General features: G+C 36.4%; 1 protein-coding gene across 1 annotated transcript in view; it reads left to right on the top strand.

The window, feature by feature from the left end:
- The window catches only part of ENPP1 (ectonucleotide pyrophosphatase/phosphodiesterase 1), a 77,261-nt gene extending 55,508 nt beyond the window's left edge, over positions 1-21,753 (top strand). The window contains exons 13-25 of the mRNA XM_007190871.2: positions 378-509; positions 2,632-2,663; positions 3,425-3,552; positions 4,814-4,883; positions 5,750-5,837; positions 7,660-7,829; positions 8,672-8,723; positions 10,090-10,244; positions 11,786-11,915; positions 12,977-13,057; positions 13,898-14,030; positions 15,622-15,784; positions 17,713-21,753. Of these exons, the coding sequence (XP_007190933.2) occupies positions 378-509; positions 2,632-2,663; positions 3,425-3,552; positions 4,814-4,883; positions 5,750-5,837; positions 7,660-7,829; positions 8,672-8,723; positions 10,090-10,244; positions 11,786-11,915; positions 12,977-13,057; positions 13,898-14,030; positions 15,622-15,784; positions 17,713-17,883 (1,505 nt within the window). The 3' untranslated portion in view covers positions 17,884-21,753. The remainder of the gene's footprint in view (positions 1-377; positions 510-2,631; positions 2,664-3,424; positions 3,553-4,813; positions 4,884-5,749; positions 5,838-7,659; positions 7,830-8,671; positions 8,724-10,089; positions 10,245-11,785; positions 11,916-12,976; positions 13,058-13,897; positions 14,031-15,621; positions 15,785-17,712) is intronic.
- Positions 21,754-24,725: the final 2,972 nt, after the last annotated feature.

The following is a 24,725-nucleotide window of genomic DNA, read 5'->3' as shown; positions in this document are numbered from 1 at the left end:
CCTAAAGAAGCCCCCAGTCCTGGAATGAGGTTGAGAGTTTTATACTCATAGTTAATATGCTAGGTGATTCTGAGAAAGTAACTACGCTTTCATATTCAGTCTAAAACTGTGATATTCCTCATCACTCACATAAAGATATTGTAATATATAAATAAGAAGAAACACTAATTTTGGATGAAGGAAAGGGAAAAGATTTTTTTTTAAGTGACGTGGTAGATATACATGAAATTCTGTGTCTTACCTATTAGATGTTCAACTGTCATGAGTGCTGACCTCATGTTTATTGATTTAAATTCTGGAAGTGAAAGAAATTCTGTCCTTCATGTTAAATGTTTTTTATTATAGTTGTAACATGTTTGGGGATTTTTTTCTCCTAGGCATGGAACAAGGCAGTTGTAAGAAATATGTGTATCTGAGTAAATATCTGGGGGATGTTAAAAATGTTAAAGTTATATATGGACCTGCAGCTCGATTGAGACCCTCTGATGTACCAGATAAATACTATTCATGTAAGTATATCTCTGTGCTAATTTTGAATATGATTATATTCACAATACATTCCTCGGAATCATTATGTCTCTAAATTAAAGGGGATCAATTAATTTCCTTTTCATGATTAAATCTCCAGAGCTGATCTTTTGCACCCAAAGGGATTTTATGGAACTAGATGGGAGGGCACAAGTCTAACCGCTTATCTGTTATTCATGGCTAAGAATATTATTTGATGAACTTGGTACAATTTTATGTTATTGTTGTGTCTTTTGCTTGTGTTCAAGATTACTTGTACTAGAAAAATAAAAACTTAAGAGAAAAGTTCAGTTACATTTATTCAACTTTGATTAATGTCATTTCATTAAAATAATTTACAGATGTTATAGGATAATATTCCATTATGAGGAGGAATGCTGGCAGAGATGATTAATTCTATAAGCAACTAATTTCTGTTCTCAGAAATGACTTTCTTAAACTATTCCAAAAAACAATGAGAATGTGTTTTTTGAACAGAGAAGAAGAAATTTCACATTCTCTCTTGACCCCATGTTGTACTCAAACTAAACTACCAAGAAATTTTAAATATTCATTCTTTTGAAAGTCAAGCCTATTTCAGAACTGATTGCACCTCTATTGTACCCCTCTTTGATTACCATCCTTGGTAATTCTCAAATACTAAGGGCAGTTTTGTTTATCTTTTTGTTACAATTACCTTTGAAATGGAAAGAGAAAAGAGCTTTTCTGGCAGTCATCAGCATTGGATTAGGTTTGGGTATATGCAGTGCTATATGTTTCAGTAGATACTGTTGAATGTTCATGAGAAGAAGTAGATTTCCCTGCAGGAAAATAGTTATGCCAATATATTAACATAGTAACCCAAAGCACAGACTCTAACTTGTACAATAACAAGTTTTAATTAGTGTTTAAAAAATTTATTAAAGTAGTACATGATTGTTACAAAACCTGTTATAAGACTATACAGGCAATGGCAGTCCCCAGAGATGTTTAGGATAGGATGGCTAAGCTTAGCCACACCCTTATCTCAATTAGGCCCCTAAGTTTCCCACTTTAAAGTAAAAATTACATATCTCTGTATCTACATTCATACATTAAAATATATATACAGTACATATTCTTTTATCTGGATAATTTTCTCAAACTTATGTAAAGTATAGCTAAAAGAATCGTAGGGAGCTAGGCAGTTACTGTTTGCAGCACAGAGTACACTAAGTAAGTACACTGTGGGCTTGCTGTGCAAATTCAGTTTCAAAGCTCTTCTACCTGCCCTCACTTCTAAATTCCCCTATGTCCTTATTTGGAAATTCTGGAATTATCCTTGAATATCAAAGTATGTAAAAAGTAACAGTTTTCCACCCTAAATCCCCCTAATTCACAGCTCAGTTCCTCTCTCTAGAGATAAATACTTAGATTTGGGATGTGTCTTCCCAGGTATTTGCTATGTATATGTAAACCACATTCATTTTTATTTTTACAAAGTGACATTATACAGGATCTAGATGTGTGGATAGAGGGATGGGTAGATATTTGGATGCATGGACAGATAGAGGGATGGATGTATAGGCAGATGGACAGGCAGGTGGATGAATGGACACACATATGCATGACAGATGGATGGATAAATTGATGTTCTATAACTTGCCTTTTCACTTGACAATAGGACATAATTTCACAGGCATGGTGGTAGTGGAGGTTGGTTGGTTCCTAAAGATCTGTCTTATTCCTGTCAATGGCTAATATATAATAATTGAAATCAATGGTCCCCAACCTTTTTGGCATCAGGGACTGGTTTCTTGGAAGACAATTTTTCCATGGATGGGGAGAGGGGATAGTTCAGGTGGTAATGCGAGCGATGGGGAACGATGGGGAGCGGCAGATGAGGCTTTGTTCACTAGCCCGCCGCTCACCTCTTGCTGTGTGGCCCAGTTCCTAACAGGCCGCAGACCGGTACCGGTACATGGCCTGGGGGTTGGGGACCCCTGATTTAAATGATCTGTTTGAAACCAGCTTTGGTATTTAAATATAGGGTTTGAGTCTGACATTATATATTTTTTGTATTATTTTTATTTCTAATGGTAGCATACCATTCAACTATTAATTCTTATCTTTGCCCCCCTTCAGTTAATTATGAAGGCATTGCCAAAAACCTTTCTGTGAGTATCTTTTTTCCCCCATTACTTTGTTATTACTAGTTTTGTATAAAATATATTTAGAAGAAAGTTTCAGTATTTGTTCTTGGGATTGTAGAATTTAATCTAATTTTTTGAGTATCTGGGCCAACATTTAAATGCTCTGTAGTTTTTAAAGATCTTTGAGGACATACCCCAATAATGTAGGTTTTTAAAATTTTAAGAATTTATTTATTTATTGACATTGTTAAATTTATATGACAGTACAAGAAATAACTGAAAACAAGAGAAGGGAAAACCCTATAGCTGTACTACCATAAACACTGTTAGCATTATGATATATTTTCTACCAGTCTTTCTTATGCCTATTTTTTAAAATAAGCTTTTGTCCTAGTGCTGATTTATCTATACTACATTTTTTTACTTGATAGAAAATTCTTACAATTTTAAAGAAAATTCCTAAAATTGTTATAAGAGTGTTTGAAAATATGATCATCAGTAGTAACACAAAGGCAAACTAGTGACTCAATCTAAGCATCCTGGGACTCTTATGTAATAATTATGATTTTTCTATAAAAATAAGAACATTCAATAGTTGGGAATATTCAACTTGTACTTTATATAGGTAGTAAGAACTCAGTTTATTTGCATCTGTGACTTATTGGGCATACTGATTAAATGTTTGTGAGAAAAAATTCATATGGAGTTAGAAAGCAATTTCAAGGGAAGTTTACACTTAAGAAAATATGGAAATAATGGTTTTTCTTTGCCTTCTACAATTTCAGTGCCAGGAACCAAACCAGCACTTCATACCTTACCTGAAACATTTCTTACCCAAGCGTTTGCACTTTGCCAAAAGTGACAGGATTGAGCCCCTGACATTCTATTTGGACCCTCAGTGGCAACTTGCATTGTAAGTTCTGACAATCTCCCAGGTAAACTTAGCTTGATCTTGTAGTAATTCAAGGTAACCATTGGGCCTTTTCCAATGATGTCGTTATATGAAAACTACAAATATGATTCTCTTCACTCTATCCCAGGGTCTCTCAACCTTGGCCTATTGACATTTTGGATCAGATAATTCTTTGTGGTTGGGGAGTTGTCCTGTCTGTTGTGGGATATTTGAAAACATCCCTGGCTTCCACTCACTAGATGAAAAAACACCTTTTCTATAGTTGTGACAACCAAAAATATCTGCAGACATTGCCTGAAGCCCCCTGGGGAGGGGAGTCACCTCCAGCTGAGAACCACTGCTCTGTCCCCTCACATCTGTCTTGATTATTTCTTATGCTCCACATTTGTGTAACCACTTGCCATTGTATGTCTTCTGCATGTTACAGTTTTGCCTAATAATACCTTCAGAGTCTAACAAATAATTGGCAAAACTCTTTATAATAATGAGCCATTACCTTCTTCATTAGACAAAGCTGTTTTTTCATTCTTGTTATCCTAGTCCATTAATAAACCTCAGTTTATTGGTGTGTTCAGCAAATTATTTGGATGGTTCGTATTGTTAATACCTCAAAACTTGATCATTAACTCTGTATGGTTGCCAGGAAGCCAGGGCTGATAAATACCCCTGTCCAGCAAAACTTAAGCAGGGAACCAGAATTCAGTCAACAGAATTGCACTGTCTCGCCTTTATTAGAGAGCTGTGCTTTCAGTGTTTAGAAAAAGAATGTGAAAGAAGAGGAGGTCCTTACCTTCATGGGAGAACTAATATTAGTGAGCATCTACTGTGTTCTAAGCATTTCTTTAGTACAAACCATTTAATTTTTATAAACCCAGCATGACAAATTGAAACCACGAGAAGGTAATTAAATTGCCAAAGTCACAGGTGAATAAATAGTATGGTTAGGGTTCAAAACCATGCTAATGGTTTTCTCCTTTATACCGTATTGCTTATAATTGATTCGTCTACAAAATGAAAGATAAAGGTGGCTGCCCCTTAATGCTTTTCAAAGACAAGTGGTTTTATTGACTTTTTTTTTGATTTGCTTAACAATAGTTACTTACTTTTGATCAAAGAATATTAAAAAATGTACAAAAATATTAAAGAAAAATATTAAATATTAAAGAATAGTTACTCTTTATTAATGGAAATAATGTCATGATTGTCAGTTTTGCTTTATGAATGGACTTTACATTGTTAATTTATATTATGTGAAAATTAGGAATCCTTCAGAAAGGAAATATTGTGGAGGTGGATTTCACGGCTCTGACAATGCATTTTCAAATATGCAAGTGAGTAAACCTATTATACGGTAAAAATTATAGTTTATATCTGAAGAAAAAACTGATATATAAAGTTTTAGACTTAAAATCATAGACTGTCATTATATGTCTCGAATGAGAATTAATGAAGCTTTTAGTTTCATATAGCTATTTTACTTTGGACATTAAATAAATTAATAGAATTTTGTTAAATATTTATATTCATGTTTTATGAATGTGACTTATACCTCATACTAAATTTCTAATAATTATTTTGTATGTATTTGTGCTTCATTAAGAATGTTGCTCCACAGTAAATGAAAGCCAGTAATTTAATAGGTGAAAAGATATCATAGTTATGTTTTAAATAAAGATAATGCTGAGAATTCCCTGGTGGTCCAGTGGTTAGGACTCCGTGCTCTCACTGTTGAGGGCCTGGGTTCAATCCTGGTCAGGGAAGTAAAATCCCACAAGCTACGCAGCGCGGCCGCCCCCCAAATAATAATGCCTTCCATTTACCTAGCACTTTAAAATTTTCAAAATATACTCATAATAATTTTCTAATTTGATCCATATGGCACTGTGTGTGGTGGGAAGAATGAGGTTTAGAACCCATTTCACAGTTGAAAAAAGATTTCATCATCATTCTGTTCTGATTGTCACGTTAGGAATTATAATGCAGTTAAGAAAAATAACCTAGATGTCCTTAGATTAAAAGTGCAACAGGGGTTAAAATAATATCCTAGAAAGTCCAGTGGGCACAGTATTTTTCCACTTACCTTAATATAACCAGTTTATATATGTACAATGGGGAAGATATAAAATACCTTTCTGGTGACCAACTCCATACATAACTGAAATGAGTAGATAAACTGTTTCTTTTCTGGCCAACGTAGGCCCTCTTTATTGGCTACGGACCTGGATTCAAGCATGGCATTGAAGTTGACTCCTTTGAAAATATTGAAGTCTATAACTTAATGTGTGGTAAGTGTGAACAGGCATCTTTTATCCCTTCTGAACACAGAGCTGGAATAAGATTATGAGAAGTAAGTCACATGTTGGGCACCTTTCCGGAAGTGATGATATGGCAAGACAGACCCTTATATTTCCACCTTTCTTCTTCCTGACCCAGAGTCATTGAAAAAATGTGCAGAACATAATCATCTGATGACTGACCTGTTCCTTCCACTAGACTGCACAGTGGTAAAGTACAACACTCAGAGTAGGGAGGTCTGTACATCCCAAGCGCCCAGTACTTTGCCAGACCCTGGACTTCATTAGATGACAGTTGAACCAGATCAGGGTGGAAGCCAGAGAAAAGAGTTTGGGGTTGTGAAAGGAAGACAAAACAGGTGGATCCTCTGGTAGCAATAATAGTTGAATTGATGGCAATGTCAAGGTTATAGAAATGGAGGAGGACATATTGACTATGTTCTTAGTTTACTCCATACCTTCCAAATTAGTACTTTTAGGGTTGAGTATTGCATTTTAAATATTACTTCCTTTTTCTGATAACAATACTGGGCATTTGTAAAACCTTAAATATGTTCTAAGTATAATTATTCTAGTGAGAGCCTGTATACTTAAATGAGTTAATATATCCTAAAGCACTTAAACAGTGCCTGGCATATAATAAGCGCTTTACTGTATAAGTGTTTGCCATCATTATTATTAAGAGTATGAGTCTTAGACTTGGACAGAGCTGGTTTTGAATCCTAGGTCTACTACGTTAGTAGCTTGAAATCTTAAGCTAAACACTCTGGTTACAGGCATACCTTAGAGAAATCGCGGGTTCAGTTCTAGACCACCGCAATAAAGTGAAGACTGTAATAAAGCAAGTCACATTATTTTTTTGGATTCCCAGTGCATATAAAAGTTACATTTATATTATACTGTAGTCTATTAAGTGTGCAATAGCTTCTGTCTAAAGAAACAATATACATACCTTAATTTAAAAGTACTTTATTATTAAAACATGCTAACCATCATCTGACAATGTGGGGTTGCCACAAACCAATTTGTAAAGACTGCAGTGTCTCTGAAGTGCAGTAAAATGAAGTACAGTGAAACAAGGTCTGCCTGTACTCATCTACCAAATATTGACAATAACTTATTAAATTGTTTTGAGGATTAAGTAAGAAAAATATATTAGCATACTGATTGGCATATAATAAGCATTCAACAGGAGATAACTATATTTATTGTATACATTAAAATTTAGAAATTTTTATAGAGAAGTACAGCATGCATATCAGTATTTCCATTGAGAATAGCATGGTCATAAATACTCTACAACCCAAGAGAGAGAGATTTATAATTTTATTTTAGGTAAAGAGTTAAGGACTCTTAAATAGATTTGGCTTTAAAAGATAAAATTCGGGCTTCCCTGGTGGCGCAGTGGTTGAGAATCTGCCTGCCAATGCAGGGGACACGGGTTCGAGCCCTGGTCTGGGAAGATCCCACATGCCACGGAGCAACTGGGCCCGTGAGCCACAATTGCTGAGCCTGCGCGTCTGGAGCCTGTGCTCCGCAACAAGAGAGGCCGCGATGGTGAGAGGCCTGCGCACCGCGATGAAGAGTGGTCCCCGCTTGCCGCAACTAGAGAAAGCCCTCGCACAGAAACGAAGACTCAACACAGTCATAAATAAATAAATAAAAGAACATGAATTTCTTAAAAAAAAAAAAAACAAAAAAAAACAATTCATTTAAAAAAAAAAAAAGATAAAATTCATAGTTCAAGTCTACTATTTATTTAGTTTTGAAATTTCTAAGTAAATCTTTATTTACCATTCTTGAAATTACGCAGATTTACTGAATTTGACACCAGCTCCTAATAATGGAACTCATGGAAGCCTTAACCACCTTCTAAAGAATCCTGTTTATACCCCAAAGCATCCCAGAGAATTCCGCTCCTTAGTCCAGTGCCCCTTCACAAGAGCCCCCAGGGAGAGCCTCGATTGCTCGTGTGATCCCTCGGTAAGTAGTCCCAAGAAGTTTAGCCCAGTGGGTATGGTTTTTTAACACCCTCTGCATAGCATATGTTGTAGAAATACATAATGATTAAATTAAAATTTATGAGTGAGAGTAAACATATATTTATTTTCAATTCCAGTGACACATGCCGACCTTTTTATTATTTATTTTTCCTGCTCCGGGTTTTTGCATTCTCACTCTATTTTTATCCCCCTGTGTCGAGACTGGATTTGGCTGCAGGCTGGGAGAGGTCTAGCTGAGTCCTGAAATGTACTGAATCCCAGAATCCGTGCTGATATCCTAGCAGTGAGGTCTTTTATGAACCAATCACAATATTCCTTTTCTAAAATACATCCCAACCTATTTTAAATTTAGAGGGAAAATATCATTTTTTGGCATGAAATGGATTTATGACACTTTTCGTTTTTTACTCCTATCTTAATATACAGTTGTTGTAAGGAGATGAAAATACATGACAAGTTATGAACAAAATTGATAGTGTCCATAAAAATAGACATTTGAGTAGTTTATCTTATGCTTTCCATTTTGTTTTAGGTTTAATTTAGACTTGTAAAAAGACTGTTAGAGTAGAGATAAGAATTATAAAGCAGCAATTACATTCTTGTTTTCGATGACTTGTGTTATGCTATGCTAACAATTTTGTCTTTTTGCAACTGTTATCCCTATTCTTTTATCTCTTCTTCAAAAAAAATAACTTTCACTTGCACAAAATGATTTTAAATTTATCTTTGTTCTGTGGTGGAATACTTAAACTGTAAAATTCATTTGTTACAAAATGAAAGCATGTTTCTCAGTCCTTAAAAATTGTATCATTAATTTTTTAGATTTTGCCAATTGTGGATTTTCAGACACAGTTGAATCTGACAGTGGCAGAAGGTAAGGCATGCTTAGTCTTGAGCCTGGGACGTGGAAGCAAGCTTTTTCTCAACAATGTGAACCACAGAATTAGTTTTTGGGTCATTGTTTGAGAGTACCAACAAAATAAGGTAGTAATGGAGGACCACCTGATGAACTGGAGAGATTTCTTAGCTTGATAGTCTAGACTATTAGTCATAAGGAAAGAAGGCATGTTTACAGTGGAAACAGCATGTAATATAATTAGTGGAAGCTGAATCACTCTTTATGAACTTAGTGGAGTGTTTTGAGATTTTGAAGATATTTATAGGTTTATACAATATTATAATAATAGATCCTCAGATTTCCATTTAAAATACCCATTAGCTTTCTATCTTACCTAATTCTTAGTTAATTATAAGGGAGTATAAATTGATTTATTTATCTAAAGTTATTTCTTCATAACTTTTGAATGAAAATTAAGAATATGCAGGCAACTGATGAAATGTGGATGTTTAGCATCACTTTGACACAGTCTCTGATCCTTAAGTTACTTGGCTCACAGCTTTTTCTTGCTGGAATGAAAAGGTGAATTATGCATTCATATATGCAGAATGAATGAAGTTCTGCATTCGTTTATATGAATGAAGTTCTATTCATATAGAACTTCTCTATATAAGATCTCTGTAAATGTTCAAATTAGAGAAATCTCTGATGGCCCCAAGGTGGCAAAGTTTTGTGGTGAAAAGTGACACCTTGGAACTGAGTAGATATGGGTTTGAATATGAGCTTAGGAACCGTATGTCCATGGAAAAAGCATTTACTCCCTATAAATTGCTGTTTTCTCATCTATAAAATGGGCATATAACCTTAATTCTTAGGGCTGTATAAGAATTAAATTCAACGATGTATACAAAGAACTCTAAAAAAGCATCTGATGCTTGGGAAAAGGGGCAGTAAACGGTATACATACTATTGTTGTTTCATTCAGTGTAGTCTCATAATTTGTTTTGAACTTTTGCTTTCCAGGTACACACATCATCCAGAAAATTTTCCTTCTGTAGTATATCCTGGAAAATAAGTAATAAAGACAACGTTAAAGAATTTTAGTAATATAATTTAAGTCCTAATTGCTGAAATTCCTAGCAATTTCATGTAATATCTTGTGATATCTTAGTATTACATTGATCTTGCAGAATCTTCATAGGCAAAAACTGCAGTGAACTCCTTTTTTTTTAAATTGTGTATGGTTCTGCTCTTTGTAATTAGTTTAAGTTTATAGTTACAAATAATTTTTCAATAGGGTTAAGTAGAGGAAAGAATTAGATCAGTGTATCATTATGTATTATCATATCATGCACACTAAGCATATTTGAATGGTGGTTTCATTTTCCCCCTATGACCCAAGAGAAGGCCATTAAGCGTGGCACTCTACCTTATGGAAGACCCAGAATTCTCCGGAAGAACAGCACTGTCTGTCTGCTTTACCAGCACCGGTTTGTGAGTGGCTACAGCCATGACATCCTGATGCCCCTTTGGACAGCCTACACCATCGACAGAAATGCAAGTATTTGTCACCTCTTTACCTCTGTGTGGTTATTTTATATTATCATTAAGCAAAACATTGAAAACATAGTTTCTCACTGTCAATCTTGGCTCTGTAATCAGTTCCCAAATTAGAAGATCACTGAACTGAGAGTCAGAAAAATTAGATTCTTGTTCTAGCTCTGCTCCTAACTAGCTACGTGACTTTGACACTCAGAGCAAACTTCTTCTGTGAAATGAGGGTGTGCAGTGAAGAGTTCTCCCTTGCTTTTGTTTTTTCTCAGTTTTAATATTTGATGATTCTAATTTCTAATTTAATGAACTCAGTTTTACAATCAGTTTATCTCAAAGTACATAGCTGTGTAAGTACAAGGATTTCCCTTGGCTGCCCAAATCGTAGGGGGTCCTCAGTGATGGAGAAGGCCATTAAAGCTCAGTTACCTCACTGTATATACCACCTATAGGAAGACACCCAGACCAAACCAGGGAAAGGTCAGGGATCCTGTCTACCACCCAGACCAGAAGAGTTTGGCCTTGAAAGAAGTAGGGGAAAATATCCCAGAATAAGACCACCATTCCCCCTCACTCTCGTCCCTTGGGTGCTGTGGTAGAAAGATAAATGATGAGAAAGAGAATGGGGGGAGGAGATGAGATTTAGATCTTATCTGGAAGTGAAGTTTTAAACTAGACTGACCAGATTTTCAAAAACTGAAAATGTCTGGCAAGCTACAGGATGCCCTTAAGGGATGGAAAGGGGATTTGAGAGAGCTTAGTTGACTGTAGCAGTTAGATTTTAAAAACAGAGCTTTTGTTACTACTCACTAAGGCTGCTAAATAAAAAGATAGGGAGACATGTATATATATGTAATTTCTGTGTCTATATATAGATACATTGAATACATACAGACATTTCAGCTATTAACATGTTTTTACCTTAATTTGATTTTTAATTTTTAAAGAGCATCTTCAAACACTTTAAACACATTTTACTTGACTTTGTAGTATATAGCAGTTTACCCAGTGTTTTGTAGGTCCCCATCCTATTTATTGTTGTTTAATACCTTAATTATGGTGTTCTTGGACTCTGAATTTTCAGTTTTCTTATATAATGAAAGCTGTAAAAATTCAGAGTCATCACTACTCCTGAGATTTTCGTATCGAATTGCTGTTCAGTGGCTTTTCTCCACCCCCTAAGCCCCACTACTTTTGTTGTTGTGGCTGTGTTGGATATGAAAGAGTCTATCTCTAAAAGTCAGCAATTCACTACACAAAAGTTTGAAACTGAGTAGACAAAAACATTATAAGCAAAATTAGCACAACATAGTAGGAAAATATTTGCACATATATGATTAATACCCTTAATATTGTAAAGAGTTCTTACACTTCAGTTAGAAGCAAGATGAATACTCTCGTAGAAAAATGGAAAATGGTGAAGGACATGAACCGACAGCCAGAACTCCATGACTTTATGTTGTGATTCACCTTTAACTATTTATAAAACTCTCTGTTTTTCTTCCGTATGCCTGATCCCTGATGGTCCTTTTCATTTTGTTCTTCAGGATAGTTTCTCTACAGAAGACTTTTCCAATTGTCTTTACCAGGATCTCCGAATTCCTCTTAGACCTGTCCATAAATGTTCGTTTTATAAAAATAACACTAAACTGAGTTATGGGTTCCTTTCCCCACCACGTAAGTCTCTTCCTCTTTGACCTTCCCTTTCCCTTCTTTCTCTCTTTCATTTCCTTTTCTTTCTTATGGGGCAGTGTATGTCTTGTTAATTTATTGGTGAAAATTGTGAATGGGAAATAGAACTATTAGGGAAAATTTTCAAGTGTCTAAAACTTGAGTTTTGGAAACCTTTTTACTTTTGTTTGGAGGGTGATGGATTTAGTGCAGGCACTGTAGATAGAACATTCTTCACTTTTCTGCATTTCTTTTAAACAGAATTTGAGAAAACTCAGGTCAGAAGGATGCATCAGGGTTCTTAGGAAGGAGATATCATTTTGTTTGAAAAGAAAAATGTGACTTGTCAAAGAATTAGGTAAAGGGAGAGCCTAAGTGTGCTTGTTCTTTCACTGATACAAAGCCCCTAGGGACTGGCTTTTTTTGAAGTTAAGTGTTCTGTGTTTTCAAGTGGCAGACTTGTATGTTAATGAGAAGACAATTTGAATCCGTCCTAAAAAGGCAAAACTCAGAAGCCTCCAGGTGCTCAGATACACCCAATATCCAATCGAGTCCCCAGAGCAAGCTGCTGAAGTCAGAACTTGGCTATTGCATTATAAAAATAGACAGGTCTAAGCCAAAAGTCCATACAAAGAAGCCTTGTACAGCATTTTGAGGCAGACATCCTGTGATGTTTTTTCTAGTTAGTAGGTGTTGTTCTGAAGCCAGATATTCTCTTTTTTCTTTTCACTGTGAGAGAGTTTTAGGAAAGAAGATTGTCAACACAATATACTTTAGTTGAAATAAGGCAAATGAGGTAAAATTTGAATATGTTTAATTTGAGACCTTCATATTAAAGATTCTGTTTCATTGATAAATTCATCTTGAAGAAGAAAAGATCCAAATATTTTGTTTTTTTAAGGGACTTGACCAAACACATTGCATTTCCCCTTGACCCAGTACCTGGGAAAGTTTTACAAGTTTAAGATGATATTCAGCTGATGTTTTTAAATGTCTCCCATGAGAAAGTATAATTCCTAGTGTTACATGTGAAGAATGAAATAGTTGACCTGTTATTTTCTTTGTAGAATTAAATAAAGGTTCAAGTCAAGTATATTCTGAAGCATTGCTTACTACTAATATAGTGCCCATGTACCAGAGTTTTCAAGGTAAAAAATTTTAATCTTATGTCTCATAATTTCAATGAATTTCCCTAAATTATAGGTATGATTTATATGTAATAAGACTGATGCTCTAAATTAAATGACTAAATATCAAATGTGTTCTTATAGGTTTGTTTAACTTTGAGAATACCAGTACACAAAAAATTCTACAAGTATTAGAATTATGATATATTCCTATAGTTATTATTATGCTTTGTACTTAAGTGTTTACAAACATTTTTGGTGGAAAAAGTATGTAACGTTCTTCCTAAGTTATGTAGCTAATACGGTCTACTAACATATATTAAATTTCAGTCTATTGTACTATTTAACTATTTGGAAGTTCTTGATAATTGTTTTTTATTTTAAAATGAATAGATTTTACATCATTATTAATTATTGCAATACTTGACTCTTATAAGAATAAATACACATTTATACTTTGTGACATATAGAATTTCAAAATATAGAGCATACAAGGAAATTTTTTACTCTAATTTACATCTAGAATGCTTTTGAATATTTCAAAAAAATTCAGGTATTAACAATAAATTTGAATAACCTGCCTTGTTTGTGTTCATGATTTTTTTTTATGCTTAATGATGATGTGTGATCACAGCTTCATGATAATGCACATGTTTAAGGATGCCTCAAGTAGAGTTGAATTCAGCATTTGCTGGTTAGTCCTTCCAAGGGCCAAAGCTGAACAGTGGATTCTTGGCCAAACTTGACTTTATACCCCTAATTATGACAAACGCTAATTTTGAATCATGGTGTGGACTTATTTCACATGACAACATGACACCTTGTTCTTTTGAAACTGTACTGTCGTCCTTCTTGTTTCAGTTACATGGCACTACTTTCTTGGCACCCTGCTGCAAAGGTATGCTGAAGAAAGAAATGGTCTCAATGTTGTCAGTGGTCCCGTCTTTGATTCTGATTATGACGGACATTATGATTCCTTGGAGACTCTGAAACAGTAAGAGCGTATTTCATTTACTCATAAAAACAGCTCTCAAGTGAGATTACCATCCAGTTGAGTCAGCAGAACCTTTTCTATCTGATACTATTCGTATTTATGTACATGACATTTCTGATTACGCTGGAAGCCCCTTGAAATATCTGATTAATTTTGATGTTTTGCTCAGTGTTAAATATTTTTTAGATGAAAGCAGTGTTTATCGCCCACTCAGCTCAGATGAATAATTCTGTAGTTCATATTAAATACTGAACTCTGCTTTTGTTAAGAAGATAACATCAGTGTTGAAAATCTCTCTGTGTGGCTATTGTTAAGATACTGTCTTAACTCGCATACTGCCAATTAGAAGATGAAGAATGATATAGTGTGGCTGGAGGCATCCTGAGTCAAGGAAGCAGAAGGCTTATAAAGCGGTAGTGCCCCAGGGTTGCCCCTGGTCGAATGTTACAGCTTTTACCCAACTCTGCCGGGAGGGGAATGATACAGTGACCTTCTTGAGAAACCATCAGTGGTGCTGTTTTTATAAAGGAGAGGGGAAGAACATTTTAGAGACTAGTTAATCTTTATTAGAACAATAATTACAAGATTTTTGGAAGCAATTTTTCTATTCAGACTATAAGAAAAAGAGAGTGAAACATCCACTGAGATTCAGCCCCTTTCTGAGAACCACTCTCTCAGGCAGATTTAGGGATTACTGTTTACACACATACACCTGTGATCACTTTAGTTTGTAAACTTACATTTTTCTTTTTTTTTTTTACTATATCCCTTGAGGCGTAAGGGTCCCATGTAAATGCCTCAGAGATGACGGCAGTAGAATGGGTAAAGAAGAGAACTTATACCTTTCCCATTCACAGCTTCAACCAGAGCGCTGTCTCCATCTATTTATGTATCATGGTTCCACATATGATTATGTTTAAAAACAATGATACCACTACCTTAAATTTTGAAAGATGCTAAAATACCACCCAAACAAATCTAGTTTGTTTTTTTTTTAATTTCAAACAAATCTAGTTTTGAGACCAAAGGAAATGGCAGAATTAAGATGAGGTAAAAGTGTCACTTGGGACATCTTTGAGAATATGCTTCAATTAAAAAAAAAAAAGTTATGGGATAGGAAAGAAGATCCAGGTAAAACATAGGAGAATTCATAGGTTCTCTGAAGGAGCTACAATAAAAAAATCCCAAACCAGTTCTCTTTCACTCTCTGTTCATAACTGCCTAGAATATAAAAGACTATCAGTAATGCTTTAGACTCTTGGTTGTACATATTCAAAATTGATATTTTTCTCTTTAGTGTCTCAATTTCAGTTTGTTAATGTAGAATTACCCCCCAAAATCCAAAGTTTAATAAATTTCTATAGAAAATCACATTATTTGGATTGTGTTTAGCTGTCTTCTAATTCTTATTCTTTCTCCATCTGGCAGAAAATGTTGAGGTATTATGATAACTAGCCTCTTACAGTATGTTTAATTATTTGACTGAATTTTATTTTGGGATGTATTGTATTAACAATATACTTGAGTGAAATATTCAATAAGAAGAAGATAGTTATTTCTTTCTTAAAGTGAATATTACCATATTTTACAGAAACAGCAGAATCATCCGTAATCAAGAAATTATGATTCCAACTCACTTCTTCATTGTGCTAACAAGTTGTAAAAATACATCTCAGACTCCCTCACAGTGTGAAAATCTAGATACGTTGGCTTTCATTTTGCCTCACAGGACTGATAACAGTGAGAGCTGTGCTGTAAGTAACCTTTTTTAATTTACCTTAAACATTGACACATAAATATGTTTGTGTGTGTCATATCTAACATAACTGGTATATACATGTACTTCGAAATTATAGGATGGTTTTAAATTTGATCTTCTAAGATGACATATCTTCAGAGAACATCATTCTTGTCTGTTAAAAGCACTAACAGTAAGATCAAAATGTTAAAACTTAGTGACTTCGTATGGCTTAGCCATTAAATCCATGTATGAATTCTGGGCCCTCCCCTGCAAAAAAAGCCAGCAATAGACCTATGCTTACATTTCACTGACCACAATGATGTTAAGTGCCATGAATTAGGCATTGAGTCCCTTTTCCATCTGTACCATTCCAAAAGCTATTGTACCAATATCTTAAATACAAGCATTTAACAAATTCTATAATGGCAGTGTAATTAGAAGACACTAAATATTGAACGTGAACCAGAAAGAGGATTATTTGAAGGTGTATCACACATACTTACGGAAATAGTGACTAAGGATTAGCTGGATATTGGCCTGAGAGAACAGATCCCTTGTGTGTACTTTTTATTTATTCCTGTAAATATTGGAACAGATGGCAGATATCTACTGGCCAAGTAGTCTATTGAGTCAGGGCTATTCCCCTGAAAGCCAGAGTGAGGACTGCTGCAGAGGAGGAGACTGAGTGGAACAGCAGTTTTGGGTAGTGGATGACTGGAGGCTAATGGGAAAGTGGAAATTATTGGTCTGTTCCTTTTTATGTGAAAAGTCTATATTTACCATTTCCAACTAATGATATCTTAAGGGTACATGAATCTTTATTGAAGTATGCCTTTAAAGTATAATCATAGTACACCAACCAGTGGATATGTTCTTCATCTGACTTTATCCAGTACCCATTTTCAGAAAAATGTATACCAACACATGGATGTATGATTTCTGTCCCTATTACCTGCCTTAGCTACCATCTCTGCTTCCATGTGCCAGAGCATAAGGCTTTAATTCTTTTTTGATATCGTATTAGCTAAAACTTCACTACCTCACCAGAAATGAAAGTGCATTTTACCACTTCCCCTAATCCTTTCTTCATCGCAACCACATTGATAACTGATTCGGATAAGAACTAGCGTTTGTATAGTGCATTTGCATACATCATTACATTTGATCTTCAGAGTAACCCAGTAAGGAGGGTGCAGGTAAGAGAATTAGGATTCAGATGTTAAATAACTTGCCTCAGTTTACCTGGTAGGATAATGGTAGAAACAGGACTTGAATCCAAGTTTCTTTAATTTATTTTATTTTTTTTATATATATATTTTTAATTTTTGGCTGTGTTGGGTCTTCGTTTCTGTGCGAGGGCTTTCTCTAGTTGTGGCAAGCGGGGGCCACTCTTCATCGCGGTGCGCGGGCCTCTCACTATCGTGGCCTCTCTTGTTGCGGAGCACAGGCTCCAGACGCGCAGGCTCAGTAGTTGTGGCTCACGGGCCTAGTTGCTCCGCGGCATGTGGGATCTTCCCAGACCAGGGCTCGAACCCGTGTCCCCTGCATTAGCAGGCAGACTCTCAACCACTGTGCCACCAGGGAAGCCCGAATCCAAGTTTCTTGATGCTAATTTCCATATTCTTTCTACATGGCATGTTGCTTCTGTTTTCTAACATTTTTTAACCCCATACTGTTGATGTTTCTTGCACCAAAGTAATAGAGGAACATCTGTTCCACATATACATTTCCCAAATTTGATACATCTATTAAACAAACATGCATGGTACGTATTAGATAGTGAGCTACTCAAAAGCAGGGATTATGCCTAACAACTCTCGTGGTATCTGCCATTTAAGAGCCAAGGTGTCACGGCTGATTAAAATGGGGGAGATGGAAAGTTCATAGGGAAGGTTGATTGACTGCTCTCCAGTGACTTTTCTTCCTTTCCCACGCTCATAGCATGGGAAGCATGAATCCTCATGGGTTGAAGAGTTGTTGAGGCGACACAGAGCTCGAATCGCAGATGTTGAACACATCACTGGACTCAGCTTCTATCAAGAAAGAAAAGAGCCAATTTCAGACATTTTAAAGTTGAAAACACATTTGCCAACCTTTAACCAAGAAGACTGATGTTTTCCATTCCAAAACCACGCCGTAAATCTTTTTGAAAGAACCTTCTGTTTTATACATCCTCTATTTACACTATTGCCTTGTTCGGAGACTGTTGACCGGAGTTAGAACTGGGAATCCTCTTGTGATACACAGCCATCTCAGGGAAACTTGTGGCCTCCGCATAACAGTAGGAAAGTGTTCCTATTGAGTCACGCACGTGTCTGAATGTGTAAGAATTGTTCAGATTGGGGAATAAAGACAGACCATACCTAAAACTGCTCTTCTACTTCTCTTAAGGGCAGAAGTAGCTGTGAACATTCTCTGGACACCAGATGTTTGAATCTTATTATCGTTAATAAACTTCGATGATGCTGGCAAACACTAGACTGATGAGGAGGATTGGAATAGGCCCTGTTTCATTCGTTTCTTCCCAAGAATTTAAAAGTGATTCTGGAGTCTTTTTAACTTAGAGTTTATTTTAATTTTAATCATAAAAGTTAATGGAAGCAAAAATATTTGAGGCACTATTTCTATCTTTTCTGTACAGCCCCTCAAAAGCCAAAGTATGTAATCCTGTGTTATTTTTTAACTGTGAATGGGCTTCTTCAGATTTAATGATTCTTTCAAGTTAAACTTTGAGGGAAGACCTGTGTTGAGTACATCTTTTTATAAAATTTTACTCTACATTTGTACCAAAGAAGAAAAATATTCCCATCCTTCTCACTGGTATTTAACATAGGTTGAAAAATAACTCCCAAAATGGTTATTTTAGACTGTTAAAAGTGTGTCTTGTCTTAGTGAAGCTCCACAGAGCTTGTCAACTCATGCAAGGTGGCATTTTTCATCCAGATAGTGGGAACGTTTTCCTCTGTGCACAAAAAATGACGCTACCAGCAACAGAGCTATACTGTTCTGAGCTGTTCATTTGGAAGTTCCATTGATTTGAACAGAATGTGTTACCATCATTTTATATCTTCTCGGTAGTCATGATAAATGAACTTGATTTCTCTGCTTCATAGACTATACCCTTTAGTACCAACCTGTGGACTTTCAAAAGCTACATTCACTTTTAGGCTACTTGGGTCTGATATAAGTCTTATATTAATACAACAAAGATCTGTATTTGTCCTTCATATGATACTTGTTCTTCAAAAGCAGAGGGGCCACAAAGACCTAATTTAGATAATACAATTTGCATCTGAAAATTATTTACTAATTTAGAAAGTCTCATTGGTTTTGTTTTAGTCCCACAGATCCCTGAGGTTCTGTACATTTTTTTTCCCCAGTCTGTTTTTTTCTCTGTTGTTCAGATTGGGTAATTTCTATTGTTCTATCTATCTTCAAGTTCATGGATTCTTTCCTCTGTCTAATCCATTCTGCTGTTGAGCCCATCCACTGATTTTTATATTTCAGCTATTGTGTTTTTTTATTTCTAAAATTTCCATTTGATTCTTCTTTGTAGCTTTTATTTCTTTGCTGAGAAATTTTATCTCTTGGCTGAGACTTTCCATTTTTGCATTTGTTTCAAACATGTTCATAATTGCTTATTGAAGAATTTTATGATGGCTGTTGTAAAATCCTTGTCAGATAATTCCTACATGTGTCATCTTTGTGTTGGCATCTATTGTCTTTTATCATTCAAAAAGATTTTTCTGGTTCTTGTTGTAGTGAATGATTTTCAACTGAAACTTGGATATTTTAGGGATTATGTATGAAACTATGGATCTTATTTAAACCTTCTGTTTTAGCTGACTTTCTCTGTCATCACCCTAGCAGGCAAATTGGGGGCACTGTCTCATTATTGCCAGGTTCCTTACTCAGCCTCTATTGACATGGAGTAAGAGGGGACCCTTGTTACTAGGCCGGGTGAGAATTTAGCTTCCCACTGGGTCTCCATTGATGCTTCCCTGGCCGAGATGTGCAGGGCACCTTGTTACTGCCCCCATGTGGTCTCCACTGATGTTGTGGACAGGGGTGGCAGGGAAAACTTTATTATCACTAGGTGGGAATGAAACTACCAGTTTCCTACTCAGTCTTCTCTGATGCTGTCCTGGCAGAGGACTTGGGGTACCTTTTCACAACCTGGCAAACCTCTGTCTTTGCTGGCATGGGTGGGATCATGGTCTTTTATGTGGTGTTTAGTTCGAGAGGAGCAGTTATTGTTTTCTCCCTTGCTAGGCCACTCCTCTTCTGGTCCTTTGGCTGGTGAGATAGCAGGCCTTTCTTGGGGCTTCTTTTTGTCTGTACTCATTGACATTTCCAGGTTGCTGACTTCTTCAGCAACAAGCCTGGCATATATGAACTAAAAGAAAACCCAGCAGAACTCATTACAGTGTTGTTCCTTGGTTCCCGAGATCCCTAGCCTGTCTGCCTTCTCCTCTCCACCTTTCAGAATCTTGCTATGTTTGTTTTATATATAATAACGAAGACTTTTATCTGCACTTAGCAGAAGGATATCTACTTCTTTATAGAAGTGTCTCATTGATTTTTATATATTTTTCAAAACACACGCAGACACAGTTGCCTCTACATGGAGCATCTTAGCAGATCTTAATTAAATGGATAGATGCCTTTCTCCTTTGCCAGACAGCAAGAATACAGAGAAAAGCAAGTTACAATCCTTCCAGTCTTGGTGAGAGAGAGGAGGCAGCAGAAGTGTAAATGATCCTTAAAAGATGGTAAATGTTATAATGGAGCCCTGGGCAGGGTGCCAGGGAGTACAAAGCAGGCACTGGGTGCTGCTTGGCAGTATCAGCAGTGGCTTCCCAGAGGTGGTAATGATTGGGCTAGGACTTGAGGGATGAATTGGAGCTCTGCAGGGGAATAGGAGAAAAAACGGCATTCTAGCCTCCCTTGGGTGGATACATTTGGGACATTTTTCCATTTACTGCTACTTCCGATATTTTCTACAAGTGTCACTGTGACCAACTTACAATATACAACTATTTCGTTTTTCTTACTTTGTTAATCTCCTGTTCTTAAAGGAAATGTCCGACTATAAATTCTGCGCTGATTCTTTAAAGGAAAAGGCATCCACATCTGTTCCTACTTAGCTTTCAGTTGCTCTTATACAATATGCTTTTTTTTCTTCTCTTGTCTTGAAAGAGACCCTTTCTTGCACTCTTTCATCTACTTAAGACATGTGTCTAGTCCCCAGTTTGAATGGTAAATTCACATGATCATATATGGAAATGTATGTATCCTACTTTTTTCAATAAAGGCTATTCTTTCCTTTTCAAATGCACAGCAAAACCTTTATTTATCCCTAATTTTGCTGCCATGCCTCCAGTCAGTACTTCTTAAATGAGGTAAGTAACTCTCATACATAATTTTCTAGCTGGTTAGTTTATTCACGGCAGAGCAAAAAATCAGGTGAAACTTAAAAATATTTCCAAGAATCAGAGAAAAGAGGGCAAACCATAGGGGGAAGAAGGCAAATGTTCAGGTTCCGGCAGGGTAAGGAGATATGCAGAGCGTGGTTAGGCCAGTTGGCCTGGCTGGTCCTGTTTAAGGAGATAAGACCCACCAGGATAGAGCTGAATCACTGAGTCCTCCAGGATAGGCTACGGCCACCCCCCCACCATGACTATTTTCTGCCATTAGCTGCAATAACTGTCCAGCCCAGATCTGTGGGTACGTGTTTATCTGTAATTGAAACTGTTGTTTGAACTTTGAAACTAAATGTGATTATACTTCACGCTGAAGCCTATCGCAGGAATTTGGTGTGTGGGTGCTTTCATAAGCACCAAGTTAAATTTTATCATGGCTATAGTCCAAGGGCATTTTCCCTGATTTTTTGGCCAGTCTAAATATTGTAAGGTAGGGGAAAAAAAGAAAAAAAAAAACGTCTATAGATTAAGTGTCTCTAAGCTAAGAAATGTGAATTTACAAATAAAAGTTGTATATACAGAATCTTGGCTGCTTTCCTGCCTGGATGTGGATGTGTGTTTGGAGGGTGGGGTCAGGAAGGGCGGGTGATGGTGTTTCTCCAGGGATTGGTGCTGAGTACAAGGGTTGTAGACAATTAACTCCAGCTGTGTTGTCAGGAGGAGGAAGAAAGATCCGAAGTTCATTTCAGGTTCACAGAGTTAACCATTTCTGATTTGTGACCTATATCCTTGTTTGTGGTGTTTTAATTACATTTAGTCGTACTTCTAGGTAACAACGAGTGACAGGCATATATAAATATCTTTCCAGTATTTCAAATGGTCTGAAACCAGGAGGAAAGTCTCCAACTTGTAACTTCCATAGATTTTTTTCAACATGAAATTTTTGCATTTATCCTTTCCGTGATAGATAAATAATGAGCGAAAAAAAAGGTGTTTGCTAGAAATCATATCTGTACCAGAAGCCACAGAGGTATGAAATACGTTTTAGTGTACTAGAAATGAAAGAATCTCTGGAATAGGTATTATACCCATGGGATGGCAAAAGGAAGCAATGTAATCCTACCCCAACGTGGTTGTTTTAAATTTAACTTCATACTTTCACTCAAATCCTCAATTCAAGGGACAATTTGAGGATTTTACTAAAAATATCTAACACATTACTTTAAAAACTCATATCCAATTTCATTATATATCAGAAATTCAGAACTCAGAATAGACTTCAGCTTTCACAGAGTAGAGATACAAAACAATTTAATAAACATCCAGGAAATGAGATTTTTACATCTCTTGATAATTTTGCCCCATGATGTCCAGGTATTTTTCACTATCAAAAATCGTTTATGCCTACACTTAGATGGCATTGCGCTGGGTTTAAATAAAGGAAGCAAAACAGGTCTCAGAACTGAAAGTTTATAAGCTAATAAAAACTTGAAACAATTTTAAATAAATGAGAACAACATTTTCTCAGTCCAATGAGTAGATCTCATTGCTCAAATTTCCACAATTTAAGAAATCTCAAAATTCTCAATCATAAACTACTCTATACCTTGACACAATTTCACTCTTTGAAGAGTTACTCACTTTTATTAAGGTCAAAACGGAAACAGGCTGGTAGATTTATGGGGCTTTTATTTGTGTACTTACTTGTTTTTAAGATAACGCCACTGTTTAACTTAATAGCACACTTAAGACACTGCAACTAGATTAGATTCAATTAGATCAAGATTGACAATAAATTTCAAAGCTGTGCTTACTCTGTGTCAAGGAATTAGGCATTAGAGATAAATTGGGGAACAGGACAGATGGGAGGCCTGCCCCCTTGGTACTTACTTATCAACCTCTTAAGTTCTAGCCCAATGCACATGTCCTTTTGAAACCTCGTCTCTATCCCCCTAAGGGATCCATCATGGGATCATACCCTCCTAGACTTTGGAGATTATAAATAGCACATGCCTTCAAGGCTAGACATTCTTACGTAGTTGCACCCAACTGCCCATATTCCATAACCTGGGCACAGTGTTGCTAGATGGCATTGAGACCTACTAAGAGATTGTCCCCAGCCCCTCTCTTCCCCCCACTGCCCCGCCCCCCCACCCCATGCTAGGTCTAAATACATGGCTTGCTAAAGGCAACCTGCAACCATAAAAGGAAATAAAATGATTTTAAAGTGATGTGGTTGTAGGTATAAGAGGATTGTTGGCTTCTACTTGGGGCTTCCAGGGAGGGACCTGGCAGGATTGTCTCCTAAAGAGAACACATTACCACAAACCATATAAGGAAAGTGAGAAGTCCCAAGAAGCTGCATCATCTATACTTTTCCCAGCCTGTGATCTTCTGTTAAATTTGCTAAGACTGTATCCTTTGAGCTTATCCCCCAAAACTGTAACTTTGATGAGATATATGTTGAGTGATGTTGAATGTGCTCTTTCGCCAGGAGTGCAACTCTATACTGTGGGATTTCTTTCCTCCCAGTGGTTGTAACCGTAAAAGAAAATTAATCAGTCAATCTAAGAAAGAATTGGAAAATTTTATTGGAGCCAAATTTGGGGATCATAACCCGGGAAGAGCATCTCAGAAAGCTCTGAGAACTGTTCCGCCTGTTAGAAGTCAAGACACAGTTTATATAAGTTTTTTGAGACAGATGGCTGTACATTAAATGATGCATTATTGACAGTTTACATAATCCAGATTTAAGTGCCATGATGGTGGGTCATGTGATCCTTTACAAGATTAAGAAGGAATGTTATCTTCTAAGGACTTGTCTTGTTGATGCTGGGAGAATGTTGCTGTTTATGGTTGAGCAGGTATTCCTGCTGAAGGGAAAGGTTTGGTAAATGCATAATGCAGATGCACAATGCACAGTGGGGGGAGAGGGGAGGCCAAAGGGCAGAAAAGAATTTTTATGTTTAAATTTTTCCTGTCTTGCCATAAATATGAATTTTATTTCACATAACTCTCATTTGGTATTTAGCATGGTTCTTTTTTTTTTTTTTTATAAATTTATTTATTTATTTATTTATTTATTTTTGGCTGTGTTGGGTCTTCGTTTCTGTGCGAGGGCTTTCTCCAGTTGCGGTGAGCGGGGGCCTCTCTTCATCGCGGTGCGCGGGCCTCTCACTGTCGTGGCCTCTCCCGTTGCGGAGCACAAGCTCCAGACGCGCATGCTCAGTAGTTGTGGCTCACGGGCCTAGTTGCTCCGCGGCATGTGGGATCTTCCCAGACCAGGGTTCGAACCCGTGTCCCCTGCGTCGGCAGGCAGATTCTCAACCACTGCGCCACCAGGGAAGCCCTAGCATGTTTCTTAAATTGATATATTCCTTTCATGTATTTATTGTCTTGTCTGCAAAGTCATCTGTCACTGAGAACAGAAATAATCTTTATATCCTCTGTTTCTAGCACAATGCCTGGCACATAGTAGTTGCTCAATTTAAAAAATGCCCAGGTGAATAAAAACCAATGAGATGATCCTAA

Source organism: Balaenoptera acutorostrata, chromosome 14 (assembly GCF_949987535.1).
Source record: "Balaenoptera acutorostrata chromosome 14, mBalAcu1.1, whole genome shotgun sequence".
NCBI classification, from domain to species: domain Eukaryota; kingdom Metazoa; phylum Chordata; class Mammalia; order Artiodactyla; family Balaenopteridae; genus Balaenoptera; species Balaenoptera acutorostrata.
This window is presented reverse-complemented; position numbering and strand designations above follow the sequence as displayed.